Source organism: Castanea sativa, chromosome 1 (genome assembly GCF_040712315.1).
Source record: "Castanea sativa cultivar Marrone di Chiusa Pesio chromosome 1, ASM4071231v1".
NCBI classification, from domain to species: Eukaryota; Viridiplantae; Streptophyta; class Magnoliopsida; order Fagales; family Fagaceae; genus Castanea; species Castanea sativa.
In genome coordinates this window covers 12,404,385-12,422,425 of record NC_134013.1, presented here as the reverse complement: position 1 = coordinate 12,422,425, position 18,041 = coordinate 12,404,385, and the positions used below count along the sequence as shown (strand labels likewise).

Sequence of the window (18,041 nt, the reverse complement as noted above, 5' to 3'; positions counted from 1 at the left end):
TTATCAAAGGGGATTGATTTAAAGGGGCCCCTCCTAACCCTTTTTTTTTTTTTTTTATTCCTCCAAGTTGGAGGAATTTGGAGGAGAGCAGAGAGAATAGACTCCACTTATATGAAAAATATTTAAATTATAAATTTTATTCTCATTATATCAATTTATAACTGTTTTTTAAAATTAGTAAAGGTCATAATTGTTAATTTATATAACCCTTTATTTTTCTTCCTCCTACTTAATTCTAAAACATATGAACAAGGATAAATAATAACAATTCCCTTCTTCTCTTCTCTCATTTCCCCTTGGTCTTTATTTTTCTCTCCTTCCAAATTAAACTTCCACACACGGTATAGAGGAAGGGATGAGGCAAGAACGTAACTAGTGAAAAGATAATAAACTTTTGTCGGAGGTTTGTTGATAGGAGGAAATTTACTATACCCATCACGGCAAAAAAGTATAAAGAATTGAAGTTGGATTTACGCCACACTTTTGAAGTCTAGGAAGCTTAAAGAAGTCATACATATATGGTACGCAGCCAACTCAACTAAACTCATCATCTAGTAGTGTTTTTCTGAGAACTTGATAGCTTACTTAACCTTGGCCAAATGACTCGTGATTAACTACACCTGTGAAGCTGTCAAGCACTTTCCAGGTTGACCATAAAATTAATGGAAAATTTTATAAGTCATTTTAACTCCCATGATTTACTTGAAATATTTATTTTTAACAATGATAGCACTATCAACTGTTTATTCAGAAATAGCAAAAAAAAAAATTTCCTTGTTTAAACAACAGATGCCCATTTTTAACAATAAGATTTTTTTTGGGATAACAATAGTATTTATGAATTGCTTGTGATACCAAATTCTTAGGTAAAGTTCTGTCCTGAAATAAGGAAGATATGGTTTGAAATAAGGTTTGGGTGCTCTGATATTTCTTTTGGTACACAGATATGAGATGTAAGCTTATATGGTAGATATATAATGCTGTTATTATAGATGCCAACAGAAAAATTAAATTGCCTAAAAATAGTATCTTCATTACTTAAGATTGCTTTTTTTTTTTTTTGAAGTCATACATATATTCAAAGTGATATATGCTTAGACCCGATGGCTTGGGTTTGGTTGCAAGTATCTGATTTTCATATTTAGCTCTGAGGACCAAGCGAAGATACTACAAGTATTGGTTATGGGCATCGGAGAAATATGATGATGCACACAATAGTCCACTGAATGCCGTAGGTAATACAAGAGAAATTTTGAGTTTAATCTGACTTTTACGTCCAATTGTCACAGCCACACAACATTCATGCCACACATAGATAAGATGAGTTTAATAAACGTGAGCTCTGTATTTACCAAAAATGATCTTGACCAAATGCAGCTGCTTATAAATGGTTTAATAAGATGAGTTTTCCTATTTTTACCTTTAATTGTCCCATGATGGAAGAGACATTTACTATTCTCCCTGAATTGGATGATTCAATAAGCTGAATAATTGCTTTGCTCAGTTGCTTGATCCCATAATAGTTTGTTCTTAAACAATTCTTTGCTGTTTCATGGATGCAGGTTTACAAGCTCCTTTAGAGGTATGAGATTTGCACTTACAAGAATCTGCATTATCATAAGCAATGGTAAATGATGTTGCACTCATGTTTAAAAAGTTTTAACGAAATGTTTTTGTGGGCGCAGGTCGTCCAGTTACTCAATCCACAATTCCGGAGACATGGCCCCTGGCCTCTTTGACTTCACCAAATGCAAATGGTATTTCATTGACCCTCCACATGTCTATTTCTTGGATATTCTAATTTCTGTTTTTATTTGTTAGGGGTGAACTAGTTTAGCATGTATAACACTCACACACACACACACATTATATATGGTACATTATTAAGCCAATTAAAGTTTTAAATCAATGACATGACATTATAATAATTAGTCTCAATTTTGAACTAGAGAGACACAAAAATGAAGAAACTATAGTGATGCACAAGGCCAGCAACGATCAAATTGAACATCCATACATATGTAGGTAGTCTTGCATTTGCATGGTGGCAGTAGCAATTGAGAGTAGCTTACAAATTGAAGGGATTAGGATTTAGGGGAGGTTGGGAAGTTGCTGTGCATCACAAAGATGCCTGCATTTGAAGCCCAGACTTGTCTTTTCTTGTCTCTGCCTATTGTTGGTAATTTGAAATTGTTTAGGTCAAGATAATCTCTGTTTGGTTGATGAGAAAAATGTAGTGATGGGTTTATATAATTGGGTTTTTTATTTACTTAAAGAGTTATCTTCAATGAATAAAAATATTTCATTGTGTTTAATATAGGTAAGCTGTTGCTTAATTTCCTCAATTAAATTAGACTGTTTTTACTGTTATTTACTAATGTCATTGGGTTTTTAACCTTGCAAACAAACATTTTATTTGCTTATAATTTATTAAGCATTTTAATTTCTTGCTTTTTTGGGTTTATGGTAGGATATTGAAATCTTAATTGTTGTCTTTGATTTCTGTACTAGTTTATTGTTTTCAATACACCTTAAAATGAGAATCAGGGTGGAAGATTAAGTGTTTTTTGCATAATCAGAAGATTCAGAACATTTGTCCACTATATCAATTTTTGACCGATGTACTTTGCCATAAGTTCAGTAAATTTGTTCTGCTGTAATTGTAATAAAAATGTGAACGTGTACAGATTTGTTGCTGCATCTGAACGTGTACAGATTTAAAAAAAAAAAAAAAAAAGTCTATAGGCGCGTTTTAAAAACGCGGCTATAGAATAATTCAAAAAACGCTACAGGGCTTATAGCCGCGTTTTCAAAACGCGGCCATAGTAATGGGCTGGGGCCACGGTTTCAGAACCGCGGCCATAGCTCACACTATGGCCGCGTTTTTAAGAAGTCTATGGCCGCGTTTTAAACGCGACTAATCTTGCTTCAGGGCAAGTTACCAATTGCCCTATAGCCACGTTGTAAACGTGGCTATAGAACGTGGCTATGGCCGCGGTTCTGAAACCGTGGCTACAGTATGTCTTGTAGCCACGTTTCTAAAAGCGTGGCCATTGGTCTGCCTATAGCCACGGCTACAAAAAAACGTGGCCATAGGCCTATAGTTACGCATTTTAGGCCATGGTTAAAAACGTGGCCTAAAAAAACGCGGCTATAGACCAAATGGTCCTATAGCCACGTTTTTTGGAGCTATAGCCACGTTTTAAAAACGCGACTATAGAACCTTTTTTTTGTAGTGAACATAATATTATTTCAATTTGTGCCAGCGAGTTGTAAATTTGTAACAATTTTCAGTGCAAAATCAAAGTCCCACTACAAAATCACATGAAAAGCTCCTCTCAGCTCTAAGAGCAAAAGCATTGAATTTGATATTGACTATTGAAATTTGGACTTGAAATGACAGACATTATGGAAAGGGAAATTACACGGTTGGAGAATATCATATAAATAATTAATGTGCCGATCTTGCCCATACTCCACTCAGAGCCTCAGCTGTAGGCAATTCACTATTTTCTCTCTTTTGGAATAGAAACCATGTTCCTTTTCGCTAGTAAAGAAGTGTTTTTTTTTTTTTTTTAATTTTTTTTAAATTTCTTGTTCTCCCTTTTTAAAATAAAAATCAGGGGCTTTTTTTTTTTTTTTTTTTTTCGTAGAAAAATCTGGGGTTTCATTCATTCATGGGAGATTGTCTTTCCTAGTGGTGCCTTGAATGGCAGAATTTATGCAATGTGGATTTGGATTTGAGTTATAAAAAAAATAATTTGGTATGGATATTTTCAAAAGTCAAGATTTGGATTTAACCAAATTTACTAACGATTTTAAATCTTACGGTCTAATCCCGTAGAAGTTCGAAAATTATATCCTGTACCCGTCATATAAGTATGGATATTTTCAAAAGTCAAGATTTGGATTTAACCAAATTTACTAACGATTTTAAATCTTACAGTCTAACCCTGTAGAAGTTCGAAAATTATATCCTGTACCCGGCATATATGCCGGGTACAGGATATACTGCCTCGTAGAAGTTTAGAAATCCTTAACCCCACTCCAAAATGACTAGAATGTTCTAAAACTATAAAAATATCTCTAAAAACTTCAAAATGACTAAAATACTCATCTTTCAAATGATCAAAGTGCCTCCAAAACATAAGAAATTACTTAAATGGCCACGAAAACTCAAAATGACTAAAATACCATCCAAACCATAAAATGACTAACATACCCAAAAATAACAAAAATGAACAATATACCCCTAAAAGTTCCAAAATGACTCAAATATCTCAAAACTCTAAAAAGGCATAAATACTCCCAAACCTTTCGTTCAAATGACCAACATTCTCTCCCAAAATAACTAAAAATTGCTATAATACCCTTAAAAGCTCCAAATGATTAAAATACCTTCCAACCTCTAAAATGGCAAAAATATCATTCTCCCAAAACCAAAAAAAAGACTTGAATACCCCTATTAAGGGTATTTTGGTCATTTTGGAAGAGTGAGGTTTTCAAATTCAAAGGTATATGTTTTTATAGCATCCAAAAAATAGATTTAAAATTTTAGAATTTCAAATCCTCCTATGTAAAAATGGATCCAAATAAGGAATTTTAATATATGTAGATACAGAATCTAGCATCCCAAATCCATTAAGTTAAAATCCAAATTCAAGTATCCAAATGCAATTTAAGTGTGGACAAGTCTAGTTTATTTTTCATTAGAGCTAGCATTAGCATGAAAGAATCTCCTCCAAAAATCATTTATCCTGTATTTATGTTTTTTGCAAACATTGTCACCTATGTAACTAAAATAGCTTTTTGTGTCACTTGCAAGTTATTCCGTGCTACTTAAAGCATTAGCATCCAGGGATGCAAATAAGTGTTTATTATACATTCTCAAAACTTATTTTATCTATTTTACCACCTCATTTTACAACTCATTCAACATCTCAGTTTCTAATTTTACATACAACTCATTAAAATAATATAAACTATACCAACAAATAATAATAAAAAAATCAATTCTCTTTCTTCTCTCCCATCTCACTCTACCATTTTTTCCCCTCTTCCTCTCTCACTCCATTAAAATATGTGTTTTTATTTTTACAACCTATGAACAATAGTGTTGTATATATACAACCTTACTGTTCACAATTGGCAAATTAAAAATTTAGGTACCCATACACGAGTAAAGCCCTCTTTTGAGTATTAGCATTGGGGGTGTAATCCTCCCCCCCCCCCCCTTCAATTGTTGTAACTATCGAATTACAACAAAAAATTATGCTCATAATTGTTGATATTTTAATTTATAGTTGATTGTCAACCTGAAGTCCATTTTCTTCTATTTGTATTAAATTTAATATAAAAAAAACTTCCATAAAAATAATAAAAAATTTGTGATGCTAGTTTGCCATCTACCATTATCTTTACAAGGATGCATGCTAGGCTTTCACGCCATGTGTACGTTTCCATTATGCATGAATTCCTATTATTTTATTTTTTTTAGGGAAAATACAATTATGCTAAAATTAAGAAAAACCAGCTAAATCAGTCTGAAGTACAGAAGTAAACTGTGGTGGAACATTCTCCATCCACACAAAAAAGTTTGATACATTAACTGCAAATCTAGCCAAACTTTGAGCAACTTTATTACTTTCTCTCTTAACACGAGAGTAATGTAATTGAGTAAATGAAGAAGAACAAACTCTGATATCTTCAAGGAGTAGACCATAATGGGATAGATTTTTAGTACTACCTCTTAGAGCTTAAATCAACAGTAATAAATCTCCTTCCAAAATAGCATTAGAAATACCTATCTCAGATGCAAATTGGAGAGCTTTAGCAATGGCTAGAGCTTCAATCTCCAAAGGATAGTAAGCTTATGGAAGTTGCTGCGAGCAAGAAGCTAACACCAAGCCTTGGCTATTATGAACCACCAGGCCAATTCCAGACTTGTCGGCTTCGGAAAAAATGGCTCTGTCAAAATTTATCTTGGCCAAATTTTTAGGAGGTGGTTTCCACCGTAAACATGGTTATCGTTAGGTTCTAATAATTTAAGATCTAAATGTATTAGAACTTTAATGTGTAATGTTGGCAAACTATGATCAAAACTTAGAGTCTAGTTTTAGGCTGCTCAAAATGTGTTTATTGTAAAGTTGGAATTGAGTGTACTGTAGGATTTATTGGACTAAATTTGCAAGGCTTGATCGATCGAAAATTAGACTCAATCGATCGAAGCTTGTGCATATTGTTTTTCTAAAGAACTTTCCAACTCAGCCCAAGCTCGTTTGACGTGTAGGGTTTTATGTTTTATGTCTCATATAAAAAGAAAAACCCTAACCATGTTTTAGAAGTTGTTGATATGTTGTATGTGTGAATCTCTTGTGAGATCTAGAGGTGTTTACCTTCATACATACTTAGGGTTATCAAGATCAAGATTGATGTCGAGAATTTGGTGATCTCTCCAATTGCTGTTTCAAGAGCTTAAAGAAAAACACAAGTGGGTGTACTTGTGGATGCTATGAATCTAAGAAAGAAGTAATCCGTGGACTTTATCACGAGGTCGTGGTAGTAAGTTTTCTACTTGATGTAGCATTAGGATGTTAGTAGTCTAAATCCTTTTGTAAAACTTCAATTCTTTCATAGTAGATCTATTTTACCTTGAGGATAGTTAGGTTAAATCCTCCGCATGTTTTTTACCGGTTTGGTTTTCCTGGGTTATCATATCGTGTGTTATTTACTTTTCCGCACTCTTCACATGATATGATTTGTTTGTGTTAAATTAGATCTGAATAATTTATCTAAGTAATCACTTGGCTAAATAACTAGGTTAAATAACTGGTGTTTTAAGGGGTCTAAAAATGTATAATTATGAAACTTATGTTTTTGGGATTGGCTGAATTGCATGAAACTCCCCAAGCCGCTCTTTCAATGCTTGGGCTATGTGGTGGGTGTTGCAACAAGGTTGATGAAGCCTTATTTACTTCCTTTAAGTCCAGGTAGACCACACTATCATGGCAAACATTTCAAGACTAACTTGCTTCTGGAAAAACCATATTGCTAGTTCCTTGAAAGTCCCAAATTGTGTAATCCCACAAAAACCCCATAATGCAAAATCCGACCATACCTCATCAAGTTCTGAACATGACCAAAGCGCATGAAGCTGATCCTCCAGAGCTGAATTGCACCAATTACACATGGGGCTATTAATGACAGTCCGACATACCAACTTAGCTTTAGTAGGAATAGAATTGTGACAAGCTCACCATAAGAGATTCTTCACCTTATTTGGGACATGTAAAGACCATACACCCTGCCAAAGTTCCTTATCAGGATTTGGCTCAACATTCAGGCCCTCTAATTTTGATTATGATTTTAGAAATAGATAGCCAGACTTACATGAGTAATTCCCATCATGAGTGAAAGGCCATTATAAAGTGTCATCGGCCACCACTCTTGCTAAAGGGATTTTCTTTATTATTCTACTTCCTAGGGTACAAAAATTCTGTCAATCAGCTTATGATTCCATTGTCTTGATTTAGGATTAAACAAATCTTCAACTGTTATCCCTTCCAAAGATGCCACCAACGGAGAACTAATCTTTGGTGGGTGCTTTATCAATAGCCAATGGTGCTACCAAACCATTATTAATTTTCCATTCTTGATTCGCCAATGGGCACCTCTCTGAATAACATCCCTCCCTTTCAAAATACTAGTCCAAACATAGGAACCAGACCTTAAATCTTTTGATTCCATAATAGAATAATTAGGGAAAAAGTGAGCTTTGAACACTTTATAAAAAAAAGAGAATTTTCATTATGAAGTAATCTCCATACTTGTTTTGCCAATAGCGAGTCATTGAGCATAGAAAAGTCTCTAAAGCCCATTTCACCCTCCATCTTAGACTTTGGCAACTCATCCCATTTCAGCCAATAGATTTTTCTTTGATCTCCCCGCTGTCCCCACCAAAATTTCTTTATCAATTCTTCTATATCATGACATAAACCCAAAGGTAATTTAAAACACTCCATGGTAAAAGTTAAGATAGCCTAGATCATTGACTTCAGTAACACCTCACACCTAGCCTGAGATAATAGCTTTTTATCCCAACCTTGCAGCTTCCTCCAAACTCTTTCTGTTATGTAATTAAAACTCTCCCTCTTCCCCCTCCCACCAAATTTATTTATTTTTTGATAGGACATGAATTCCTTTTATTGATTGCCCATCAAGGGTGTAGGTTGCGTCGGGCATTTGATAGCACCGTTGTACATCAAACTTTATTTTTATTTTATTTTTTTCTAATTAGGTGGTCCATGATTCAATGTCAATTCATTATATATATTTTTTTTTTGGGTAAAGAATTTATTACAATTTCATTCATATATAGCACGGGTTGTCCATGTCATATATATTACATGGGTGGTCCATGTAATATATATTCTAGCGACACAAAACAATTCTCGGCAGGAAAAAAGTGACACAAAACTCATGCGCCATACGCACCATCAGCGAGATCCATCCACGCACCATCACGCACCAAAAGAAGTTCAGCATGTGCAACTCATGCGCCAAACGCACCACCGAGAATCTCGCTGACATCATCTGTGATGTCACCTGATACAGCAGCCCTAGTTATTTACTGACATCATCCTGCCTACGTCATCGTTGACTTTCGCAATAGTTGACCATTGACTTTTTTGTCAAGTTTGACTTTTTGTAGTTTAGGTGCTCTTTATCAAGTTTTTCACGTAGATTTCATATTTGTAGTCCATTTTTGCATATTTTACTTCTAAATAAAGATTAAGGACATATCTTCTCCTTTTTTGCAACAATCGTCGCCGACAATCCAACAAATCTTTTTGCAATGTTTGCAAACGTTATGGCCATAATATTGAGACTTGTTATCAACGCAACAAATCAGCTGTTTCCATTTCTATTGCTATTGTTGCTAACACTGAGAGTATCCAACCAATGGCTCTTTTCTCCACAAAGTCCAAGTCTTTTGGATCCACTATCACCATTTCCATAGTTAACATTCAAAACATAATCGCAAATACCATTCGTCGCCGACAATCCAACAAATCTTTTTGCAATGTTTGCAAACGTTATAGCCATAATATTGAGACTTGTTATCAACGCAACAAATCAGCTGTTTTCATTTCTACTGCTATTGTTGCTAACACTAAGAGTATCCAACCAATGGCTCTTGTCTCCACAAAGTCCAAGTCTTCTGGATCCACTATCACCATTTCCACAGTTGACCTTTAAAACATAATCGCAAATACCATTCGTATGGTTGGTAATGCATCTTATTCCTCTTCTCTCTCAATTTCAGTTGGTATGTCTCCTTCCTCTTGGCTGTTGCAATCATATGACACCTCACTCATCTTTATTTTCTCAACTTGAACCTGCACCACACCCTTTTAATATTCACACAGCTAATGGTTCCACAATATTTGGTCGTAATATAGGTTCTATCTCGACCTCCAACCTCTCGATTTCTGGGGTCTTTAATGTTCCTAACTTTTCTTACAATTTATTTTCTGTGGGACAATTAGTTGAGTTGGGTTATCGCATTACCTTTGATTATTCTTGGTGTATTGTGTAGGATCCAAGGATGGAACAGGAGCTTGGGACCAATCCTAGAGTTGGGCGTATGTTTCTCATGGACAACCTTCGCCTTCCACTTGTTGCTCCTATTTTTGTTGCTGCTGCAGCTACTACAGTTTCTTCTATTCCTTCCCTTGCACTTTGGCATGCCCGACTTGGTCACACATCCTCCTCTCGGGTACAACACTTGGCATCTAGAGGTTTGTTAGGTTCAGTGTCCATAGAAAATTTTAATTGTGTTTCATGTCAATTAGGAAAACAACTAGCTTTGCCTTTCAATACTAGTTAATCAATGTCCACTGATATCTTTGACTTAATTCATTTTGATGTCTGGGGGGGCCTTCCTTTGTCACTAGTATTGGTGGATCTCAATATTTTTTTGTCTTTATTGATGATTATTCTCGCTATATCTGGATTTTTCATGTGAAACATCATTCTAAATTATTGCAAATATATATTAATTTTGCAAAAATGGTTGAAAATCAATATTCCAAACGTATCAAAATTTTCTGATCTGATAATGCTCTTAAATACACTCAATATGCTTTCCAAGCTATTTTGCATTCCTTTGGCACTATTCATCAACTAACTTGTCCAAGTACCTCTCAGCAAAATGGTAGAATTGAATGAAAATTTTGTCATATTCTTGACACTGTTCAAGCTCTCATTCTCTTTGCCAAAGTTCTTGCTCCTTTTTGGGGCGAAACTGCTCTTCATGCTATTAATTGCATTCCCAGTCATGTCATCTAAAATCAAACTCTATATGAGCGCCTTTTTGGGTCACTACTAGACAATCACCACCTTCGCACCTTCGATTCTGCCTGTTTCGTTCTTCTTTAGTCATATGAGCATAACAAACTTGAGCCTTTGTCTAAACTTTGTTGTTTTCTTGACTATGGCAAAACTTAAAAGGGGTATCGGTGTTATAATCCTGTCTTTCATTATCTTCGTATCTCCCACAATGTTGTCTTTTGAGAACATCGCTTCTTTGTTGAGCTCTCTCACTTTCGTGCCTTCCTATCTACCTCCTCTGTCTTGGATCTTTTTCCAGATGAGTCACATATTCCTTCTATAGTCACTCCTGATCCTTCTATAGACTTCTCTATCCAACCACCAAATATCTTTTATGCCTCTCCTGGATCACCCTCTAATGAATAGGTGGAAGATGAACAAGTCAAAGACGAGCCACCCAACCTTGAGCTTGGGTCCCCTGTTCCTGCTCTACCTAAAGATCTTGCACAAAGACATTCCACCTCGTTACTCAACTCGGGTAAGATCCATTCCTACACATTTACTTGACTATCATTATTCTACTGTCATTACTACACTACACGAGCCTCACACCTATCATGAGGCCTCCGCCGACTTTTTATGACAGATTGCAATGAAAGAGGAACTTGATGCATTATCTAAAAATCATATTTGGGATTTAATGCTCTCCCCCCTGGGAAATCTGTGGTTGGTTGTATGTGGATCTACAAAATCAAGACTCGCTCTAATAGGTCCATTGAGTGATATAAAGCTTGTCTTATTGCAAAAGGTTTTACACAAGAGGATGAGATTGATTATGAAGAGACCTTTACTCCAGTTGCTCGAATCTCATCTGTTTATGCCCTCTTAGATGTTGCCGTTACCAGTAAATGGGACATTTTTTAGATGGATGTCAAAAATGCCTTCCTTAATGGGAATTTAAATTCAGAAGTTTATATGCAACCTCCTCCTGGTCTCTGTATATAACTGAACAAGATTTGTCACATTCGACATGCACTTTATGGCCTTAAACAAGCTTCACGAGCTTGGTTTGCGAAGTTCAACTCTACAATCTCTCACTTGGGTTACATTGCCAGCCATTATGATTCTGCTTTATTTCTTTGTTGCACCAACAAAGGCACCATTTTTCTTCTCCTATATGTGGATGATATGATCATAACTAGTAATGACCTTAGTGGCATTCAAGAACTCAAGGATTTTCTCAGTCAGCAGTTTGAGATGAAAGATCTTGGACATCTCAGCTACTTCTTGGGTCTGGAAATCACTCATTCCACTGATGATCTTTATATTACTCAGGCCAAGTATGCTTCTAAACTTTTGTCTCGAGCTAGACTCACTGATAGCAAGACTGTTGACACTCCAGTTGAACTTAATTTGCATCTGACTCCCTCGGAGGGGGGGGAACCATTGTCTAATCCCTCTCTTTACAAACGATTGGTTAGCAGCCTAGTTTATCTAATTGTAACTCATCCAGACATTTCCTATATTATTCACCAGGTGAGCCAACATATGTCTACTCCACGATCAACTCACTATGCTGTTGTTCTGCGCATTCTTCAATACCTAAAAGGCACTCTCTTCCATGGCCTTTTCTACTCTGTTCAGTCCTCTCTTATTCTTCGTGCATTCTCTGATGCTGATTGAGCAGGAGATCCTACTAATTGCAGGTCCACCACTGGTTATTACTTTCTTATTGGTTCTTCTCTGATTTATTGGTGAAGTAAGTAACAAACCCTTGTGACCTACTCCAGTACTGATGTAGAATATCGTGCCCTTACTGATATCACATCTGAGCTCATTTGGCTACGATAGCTTCTTAAAGACTTAGGTGTGTCAACATTGCTACTCCTCTTTACTATGACAACTCGAGTGCCATTCATATTGCTCACAATGATGTCCTCCATGAATAGACTAAACACATTGAGATCAATTGTAATTTTATCCGTTATCATCTTGTTTATGGTGCTCTCAAGCTGTTATTAGTCTCCTCTAAATATCACCTTGCAAATACTTCACCAAGTCACATCCTAAGGGATGCTTTCGTGCTTTGGTTGACAACCTCAAGTTGGTCTCACATCCACCTTGAGTTTGAAGGGGGCTATTGACGTGCAATAGGTTATAGGCTTTAGGCGCACCTTGTTTACTTGTACTACACTCTTACTTGTACTACACACATTGCCTTCTATATAAAGACACTCTTGTATATTCTACTACTTGAGAAATACAATATTTTCATTTAGTATTTCTAACACATAGCAAAGAAAAATGAATCAATTTACGTCCTCTTGGTGGAATGCAAATAGCATGTGTAATAAGTAGAGCCAAATTTATAGAATACTTAAGTTCTGTAATGTTACACACTTCAACTCATTGAAACACACATGTAAGAAACTAATACCGTACGTACCACAATGTTTTATTGTGGAAACCATGACTACCTATGGTGACAATAGTAGGGGGGAAAACAATCCAATTCTAAATTGACATATAAATAGTTATATATCATGAATGAAAAGCCGGAATCGCCATTGAACTTGAGAATATGACTTAGACGAGCCAATTGAAATAAATAAGAGTACGTGGTGCAATTCGACTTGAAGAAACTTTGGCTATGTTGGTTGCCTCAGAAGAAGCTACTGAGGTACCTTTGGAGGATTGGAGATATAAGGGCTTTGTATGCTGCTTCAGTGGGATGATAACTATCCCAAAATACATGATCAGACGCATTTTTACAAATGGGAGATGCTGAATTACACAGTATAGCTACCTCTATAACCCCTGTACCACAGCACCCTTTTTCCACAACATGGAAGCCTGCATTACATATTAAAAAAACAAGAAGAAATCAGAAATTATGATCAAGACGATAGGAAAGGTACATTGATGAAACATAGTAATGGTAATGGTTGTATAATAGTAGTAATAATATTAATGATTTACCATGATTTTCAGGGTTTTCAATGAGATCAAGTAGAGCGTTGTAAACATCAACATAGACAATCCTACTGTTGGGCAGGTTCCTGTTAAGGGAGTCTATATTGGCATTAAGTTTTGAGTTGAACATCTTTGCTGCTTCATTGTACTTATCTGCGCATCCTCTATGTAATCCTCCTGCCAGAGTTCGCTGTGATGGCACACATCCTATTGGCGGTGCACTGAATATTGCAATCCTTCGCGCCCCTAGCGCATATATTTGCTTAAAAACATAACGAGACACATCAATTAGTCACAGAGAGATATAGGGACTATCATTGTTGTTATTAGAGTAATGTTACATCCACAATATTTTCATAATAAATCATAAGTAATAAATTGGTTCTAATCTAAAGATATCACAAAAATCACTTTTTAGGGGGAAAATTAGAGTTTGGGAACATTAATGAATATTACAAAGAAAGCCAATGAGTGATGGACGTTAAATTGAGGAGATGAAAACTTACATTTAAGAATTCGGAAGCAGAGTTGACCATAAGGTTAGTGTAAGAAGGGATATCGTATTGCAATTCTCGTGCATGAGCAACAAAATATGTATTGGCAATGTCGTCACTGCCTGCCACCACGAGATATAAACTATTGGCCAAGATGAACTTTGTCCTCTCCATTCCAACAATTCCATTAAGCTTCCCTATGTATTCTTTGAACATTCCCAATTGATCGTCTAAAGATAGGACCGACTTTTGGAAGAAAAAAAAAATTGAAATAAGAGAGAGAATAGTAGACACAAAGCATGTAGGTAAAGGATAAAATTTAATCATCTTAATCTCATCCAATTAATTTATTAGAGCATTCACAGTAGTGGTGGCATATTGCTATATTGCTATATTTTAGCTTCTCAACCATAAAAAGTGTGCTCCAGCAGTGGAGCTATAGCGAAAATTTTTTTGCTTCCAGCTACAGTACACATCTAAAGATAGATGTGTACTGTAGCTCAAAGGTAAAAATAAATATATTATTATATTAAATTTCTCTCTCTTCTATCCTTTAAAAAATATTTTTTCTTCTTTCTTTTTCGTTCTCTGGCTTCTCTTCTTTCATCGTTTTTCCTTCTCTCTTTTTTTTTTTTTCTCTCCCTCATCTACTCTCTGCTTCGCCGCCGATTCTTGTTGAATCGTCGAGCTTCGCCGCCGATTCTTGCTGAATCGTCGAGCTTCGCCGCCGATAAGGTCTAAATCGGCGAGCTTCGCCGCCGATAAGGTCTGGATCGTCGAGCCTCGCCGCCGATAAGGTCTGGATCGTCGAGCCTCGCCGCCGATAAGTTCTGGATCGTCGAGCCTCGCCGCCGATAAGTTCTAGATCGTCGACCTTCATCGCCGACCCATCTCGCCCAGTCCTCCATTTCGCCGCCGATCCTCATTCTCATCGCCCACGTCACTGTCCCACGCTGCCGACCCATCTCGCCCAGTCCGTCTCACCACCGACCTGTTCGTGGGTTTCTCTGAGGCTGTGTTGGTGTGGTGGTTTTTCTCTGTGATTTGTGTGGGTTTGTTGGTGTGGGTTTCTTTGTAATTTGTGTAGTGATTTTTGGCCAATTTGGATTTTTGGCAGTGGTTGTGGGTGGTTGTTGGCTTGTTAGTTTTTGTTGGATGGTTGTGTGCGGTTGATCTTGGTTGGTTGGCAGTGGTGGTGGATCGGTTGTGGTGTTTTTTTTGTTTGGTGAGATGTATTATTTTATTGTAGTAGAAATATTATTTTATTGTGATGTTTATGTTATTTTATTGTGTTGAAAGCTAAAATAGATCCACTGCTGTAGCATGTTTTGTAAAGTGAATAGGTAAAATAAATAAAGTAACTTTTTGTGGAGCTAAATTGCTAAAATTTTAACTCCACTGCTGTGGATGCTCTTATTATTTATAAGTCTATCTACATGTATAAGTATTTAAATAAATCACTCAGATTCGTTTAAGCCAAATTAAATGGACTCTGCATCTTTTTTTATTAATTTTATAGGTACTCCACAATCCACATATTAACCCAATGGAGAGACCCTTGCTGACGGCTGGCCCATTATGCTCCCCAAAAAAAACCAAAAGGCATGCTGGCCCACCACTAATAGTTACATCATCATTATATTTTATGGTTTACTTAGACATTCCCAAATCCAGAAGGTCTTTTCTTTTGTTTGGACCCAAAGCAAGAATCCTGGTCATTCTTTGGGAGGGCATCAAGATGTAGTACTTTTTTATTTAAATTTTTTTAGAGAAGTAATAATTTTTTTTAGTACTGAAGTAAATAGGGATAGATTACAGTGATCTTCAATATGGAGCTATCTATTACTTAATTTTTTAAAATTTTAAAGTGGAAAAGAAATTGATGGTGCATGTATGAGTATTATAAATAGTCTTATAGAATTTAAATCCAAAAGGAAAGTAACAAAATTGTATGTGCATACCACTATTTTGGGTGTCAATGGATCATATCCTGAGCCACCTGAAGCAAAACATACACCTGTCTTGAGCTCTTGAGGTTGCAAGTGTGGATCTAAATATGCTGGTACAAGCTCTTTGATTCCCAATTCTTCAGCTAAAAGTTGAATCAAAATTAGACAATAAAATAAATTTGGACAAGTGCGTGTGTGTGTCTATATATATATATATTAATAATGTGATAGTTACAACAATAAGAGAATTTAAAGCCTATATAAAGTATTTTTATATTTAAACCCTATATAAAGTATTTGTTAAAAAAAATGTCAGTTAAATTATAACACTTTGATTGAATAATGCATTATTATTAGCAAACAAAAGAGATCGAACCCCATCACCCAGACCCAGGTTCTCTACAAAAACTTCAGGTGGGAGATTATGGATGGGGATAAATCCTAAAAAAGAACAAGAATTCCCATGCAGTTTACTTTCAACGCCAAATTATATAACAATTTTTAAAAGCTCAGTGTGCAATTTATTTATATAGTAAAATAACCTAATTATCCCTGACGAGCCCTAATTCGTACAAACTCATCTGAGCCTTGTTGATAACTATAAGAGTACACGTATCATAGATTCATCTGATGGTCACTCTGCAAATTGCAAGAATATGAAAAGAGCCATTATTCCTCTCTCTCTCTCTCTCTCTCTCTCTCTCTCTTCATCACTGGGTCTCAACTACTCAACCACCAGACAAGGCATTTAAAGCAAGCCAGATTGTGGGACAAATGGATTGTCAAGACCAACTTTCATTTCAGGTACTTTGTGTTTTTTAAGTATTAAAACGTTGTCATCTTAATTATGAAAATAGTCAAAATACATAGACCACAAATTTTTTTTTTTTTGAGAATCCAACATATACTACACAAAAAATGAATGAAAATACTTAGTCCGAATTTCTTTTATTTCTCTTCGACCTTTTTGCCTTAGCCCAATTTAAATTTTAAAGTCACCTCTCTTTCTCTCTGTATCTCTATCTCTCTCTCAACCAAAACATAAAAGACGGAAAGAAAGAAAAAAAGGGCAGACTAGACTGACTAGTTGCGTCTAACTTCTGCCAAGATTAAGGGCAAACAGAGAAAGCGGTGCACGTAGAGGAGCGAGAACTCACTCATGCACTCACATGCAAAAAATGACTCCATTGATTGGTTATTGGGAAGTGGAACTGAGATCTAAATCAGAGTAATGAATAAAAATAGAATGTTAACCAAAAAAAAAAAGAATAAAAATAGAAAGTTTTCCTCAATAGTATAAAATTGCCTACCATGACACACTAAAACCTCTAATAAAAGAAAAAATTCACATGCTAGTAAAGGTTTTCTACTTGTTCCTTTGGGTAAAATTACTGTAATTTTACCGAGGACCATGTTAAAGTTTGAATTTTTCAAGTCAAATAACATAATAGAGATGGAAAACAAACAAACCCCAATGTAAAAAAGAGTCAAAAGACCACTACATATGCAAAGAGAGAAAGAAAGAGAGAGAGATATACCTACTAGGTCTACTGGGACCTTTCCATTGCCGAATCTACCTGTTGGAACTTTGCCTCTAAAATCGTTCCCATACGGAGCGAAATTGCACTTAACTACACTTTTTAGATGGTTGTTGTTGCCTGTATCCACGATTGAATCTCCAAAAGCTATAACTGCAGGCACCGAAATATTTGGTGGTAGCCTTACAACAGCATTGGTGTTGCAGAAAAGAACAAAGGCAATGAGACTAAACAATACTATAGCCGAAGAAAAAAAAGAAGACAAACTAAAGAGGAACTGCATTTTTTTTTATAGCTAAAATGAATCTTTGCTTGGTCGCTACTGCTAGGTGACACAAAAATTGTTGATTTGTATATTTCTCATTTGGGTTGTACTCTTTGTGTATATATATTATAAAAAATTATAGAACTGCCACGTCGCTTAATGCGCACACACAAGAAATAAGCTGATCTAGCTGTAAATTGTACAAAAATCTATGTTATATATTCAGCCAAAAAAAAAAAAAAATCTATGATATATGACTCTGTAATAAACAATATATATATATATATATAATTTTTTTTTATGAATGTAATAAACAATATAGTTGATGTTAGCCCCTCTGCCCACTTTATTACAATTAGACATGACAAGACGGGCGGGTCGGGTCGGGTCGGGTCGGGTCGGGTCAATTGGGTTGCGGGTCAAAACGGGTCATCTTAAGCGGGTTAAAAACGGGTTCGAGTTAGTTGGGTCAAGTTGACCCGAATTTTTC

General features: G+C 35.8%; 1 protein-coding gene across 1 annotated transcript; it reads right to left on the bottom strand.

Moving 5' to 3' along the window:
• Window positions 1–12,678: 12,678 nt before the first annotated feature.
• Window positions 12,679–17,643, bottom strand: LOC142636821 (GDSL esterase/lipase EXL3-like). The gene is made up of 5 exons (XM_075811122.1): window positions 17,287–17,643; window positions 15,761–15,891; window positions 13,812–14,045; window positions 13,312–13,567; window positions 12,679–13,185 (listed from the first exon to the last, which is right to left on the bottom strand). The coding sequence occupies exons 1-5, from the start codon at window positions 17,567–17,569 to the stop codon at window positions 12,995–12,997; spliced, it is 1,095 nt and encodes a 364-aa protein (XP_075667237.1). The 5' UTR covers window positions 17,570–17,643; the 3' UTR covers window positions 12,679–12,994.
• Window positions 17,644–18,041: the final 398 nt, after the last annotated feature.

What these genes read in the sequence shown, in the direction of transcription:
- LOC142636821 (XM_075811122.1), bottom strand. Translation starts at nt 17,569, where the DNA reads ATGCAGTTCCTCTTTAGTTTGTCTTCTTTTTTTTCTTCGGCTATAGTA. An exon ending in GGTCCCAGTAGACCTAGTAG is followed by an intron (nt 15,892 to 17,286) that starts GTATATCTCTCT and finishes TTCAACTTTTAG; the next exon opens with CTGAAGAATTGGGAATCAAA. An exon ending in TGAAAACCCTGAAAATCATG is followed by an intron (nt 13,186 to 13,311) that starts GTAAATCATTAA and finishes TATGTAATGCAG; the next exon opens with GCTTCCATGTTGTGGAAAAA.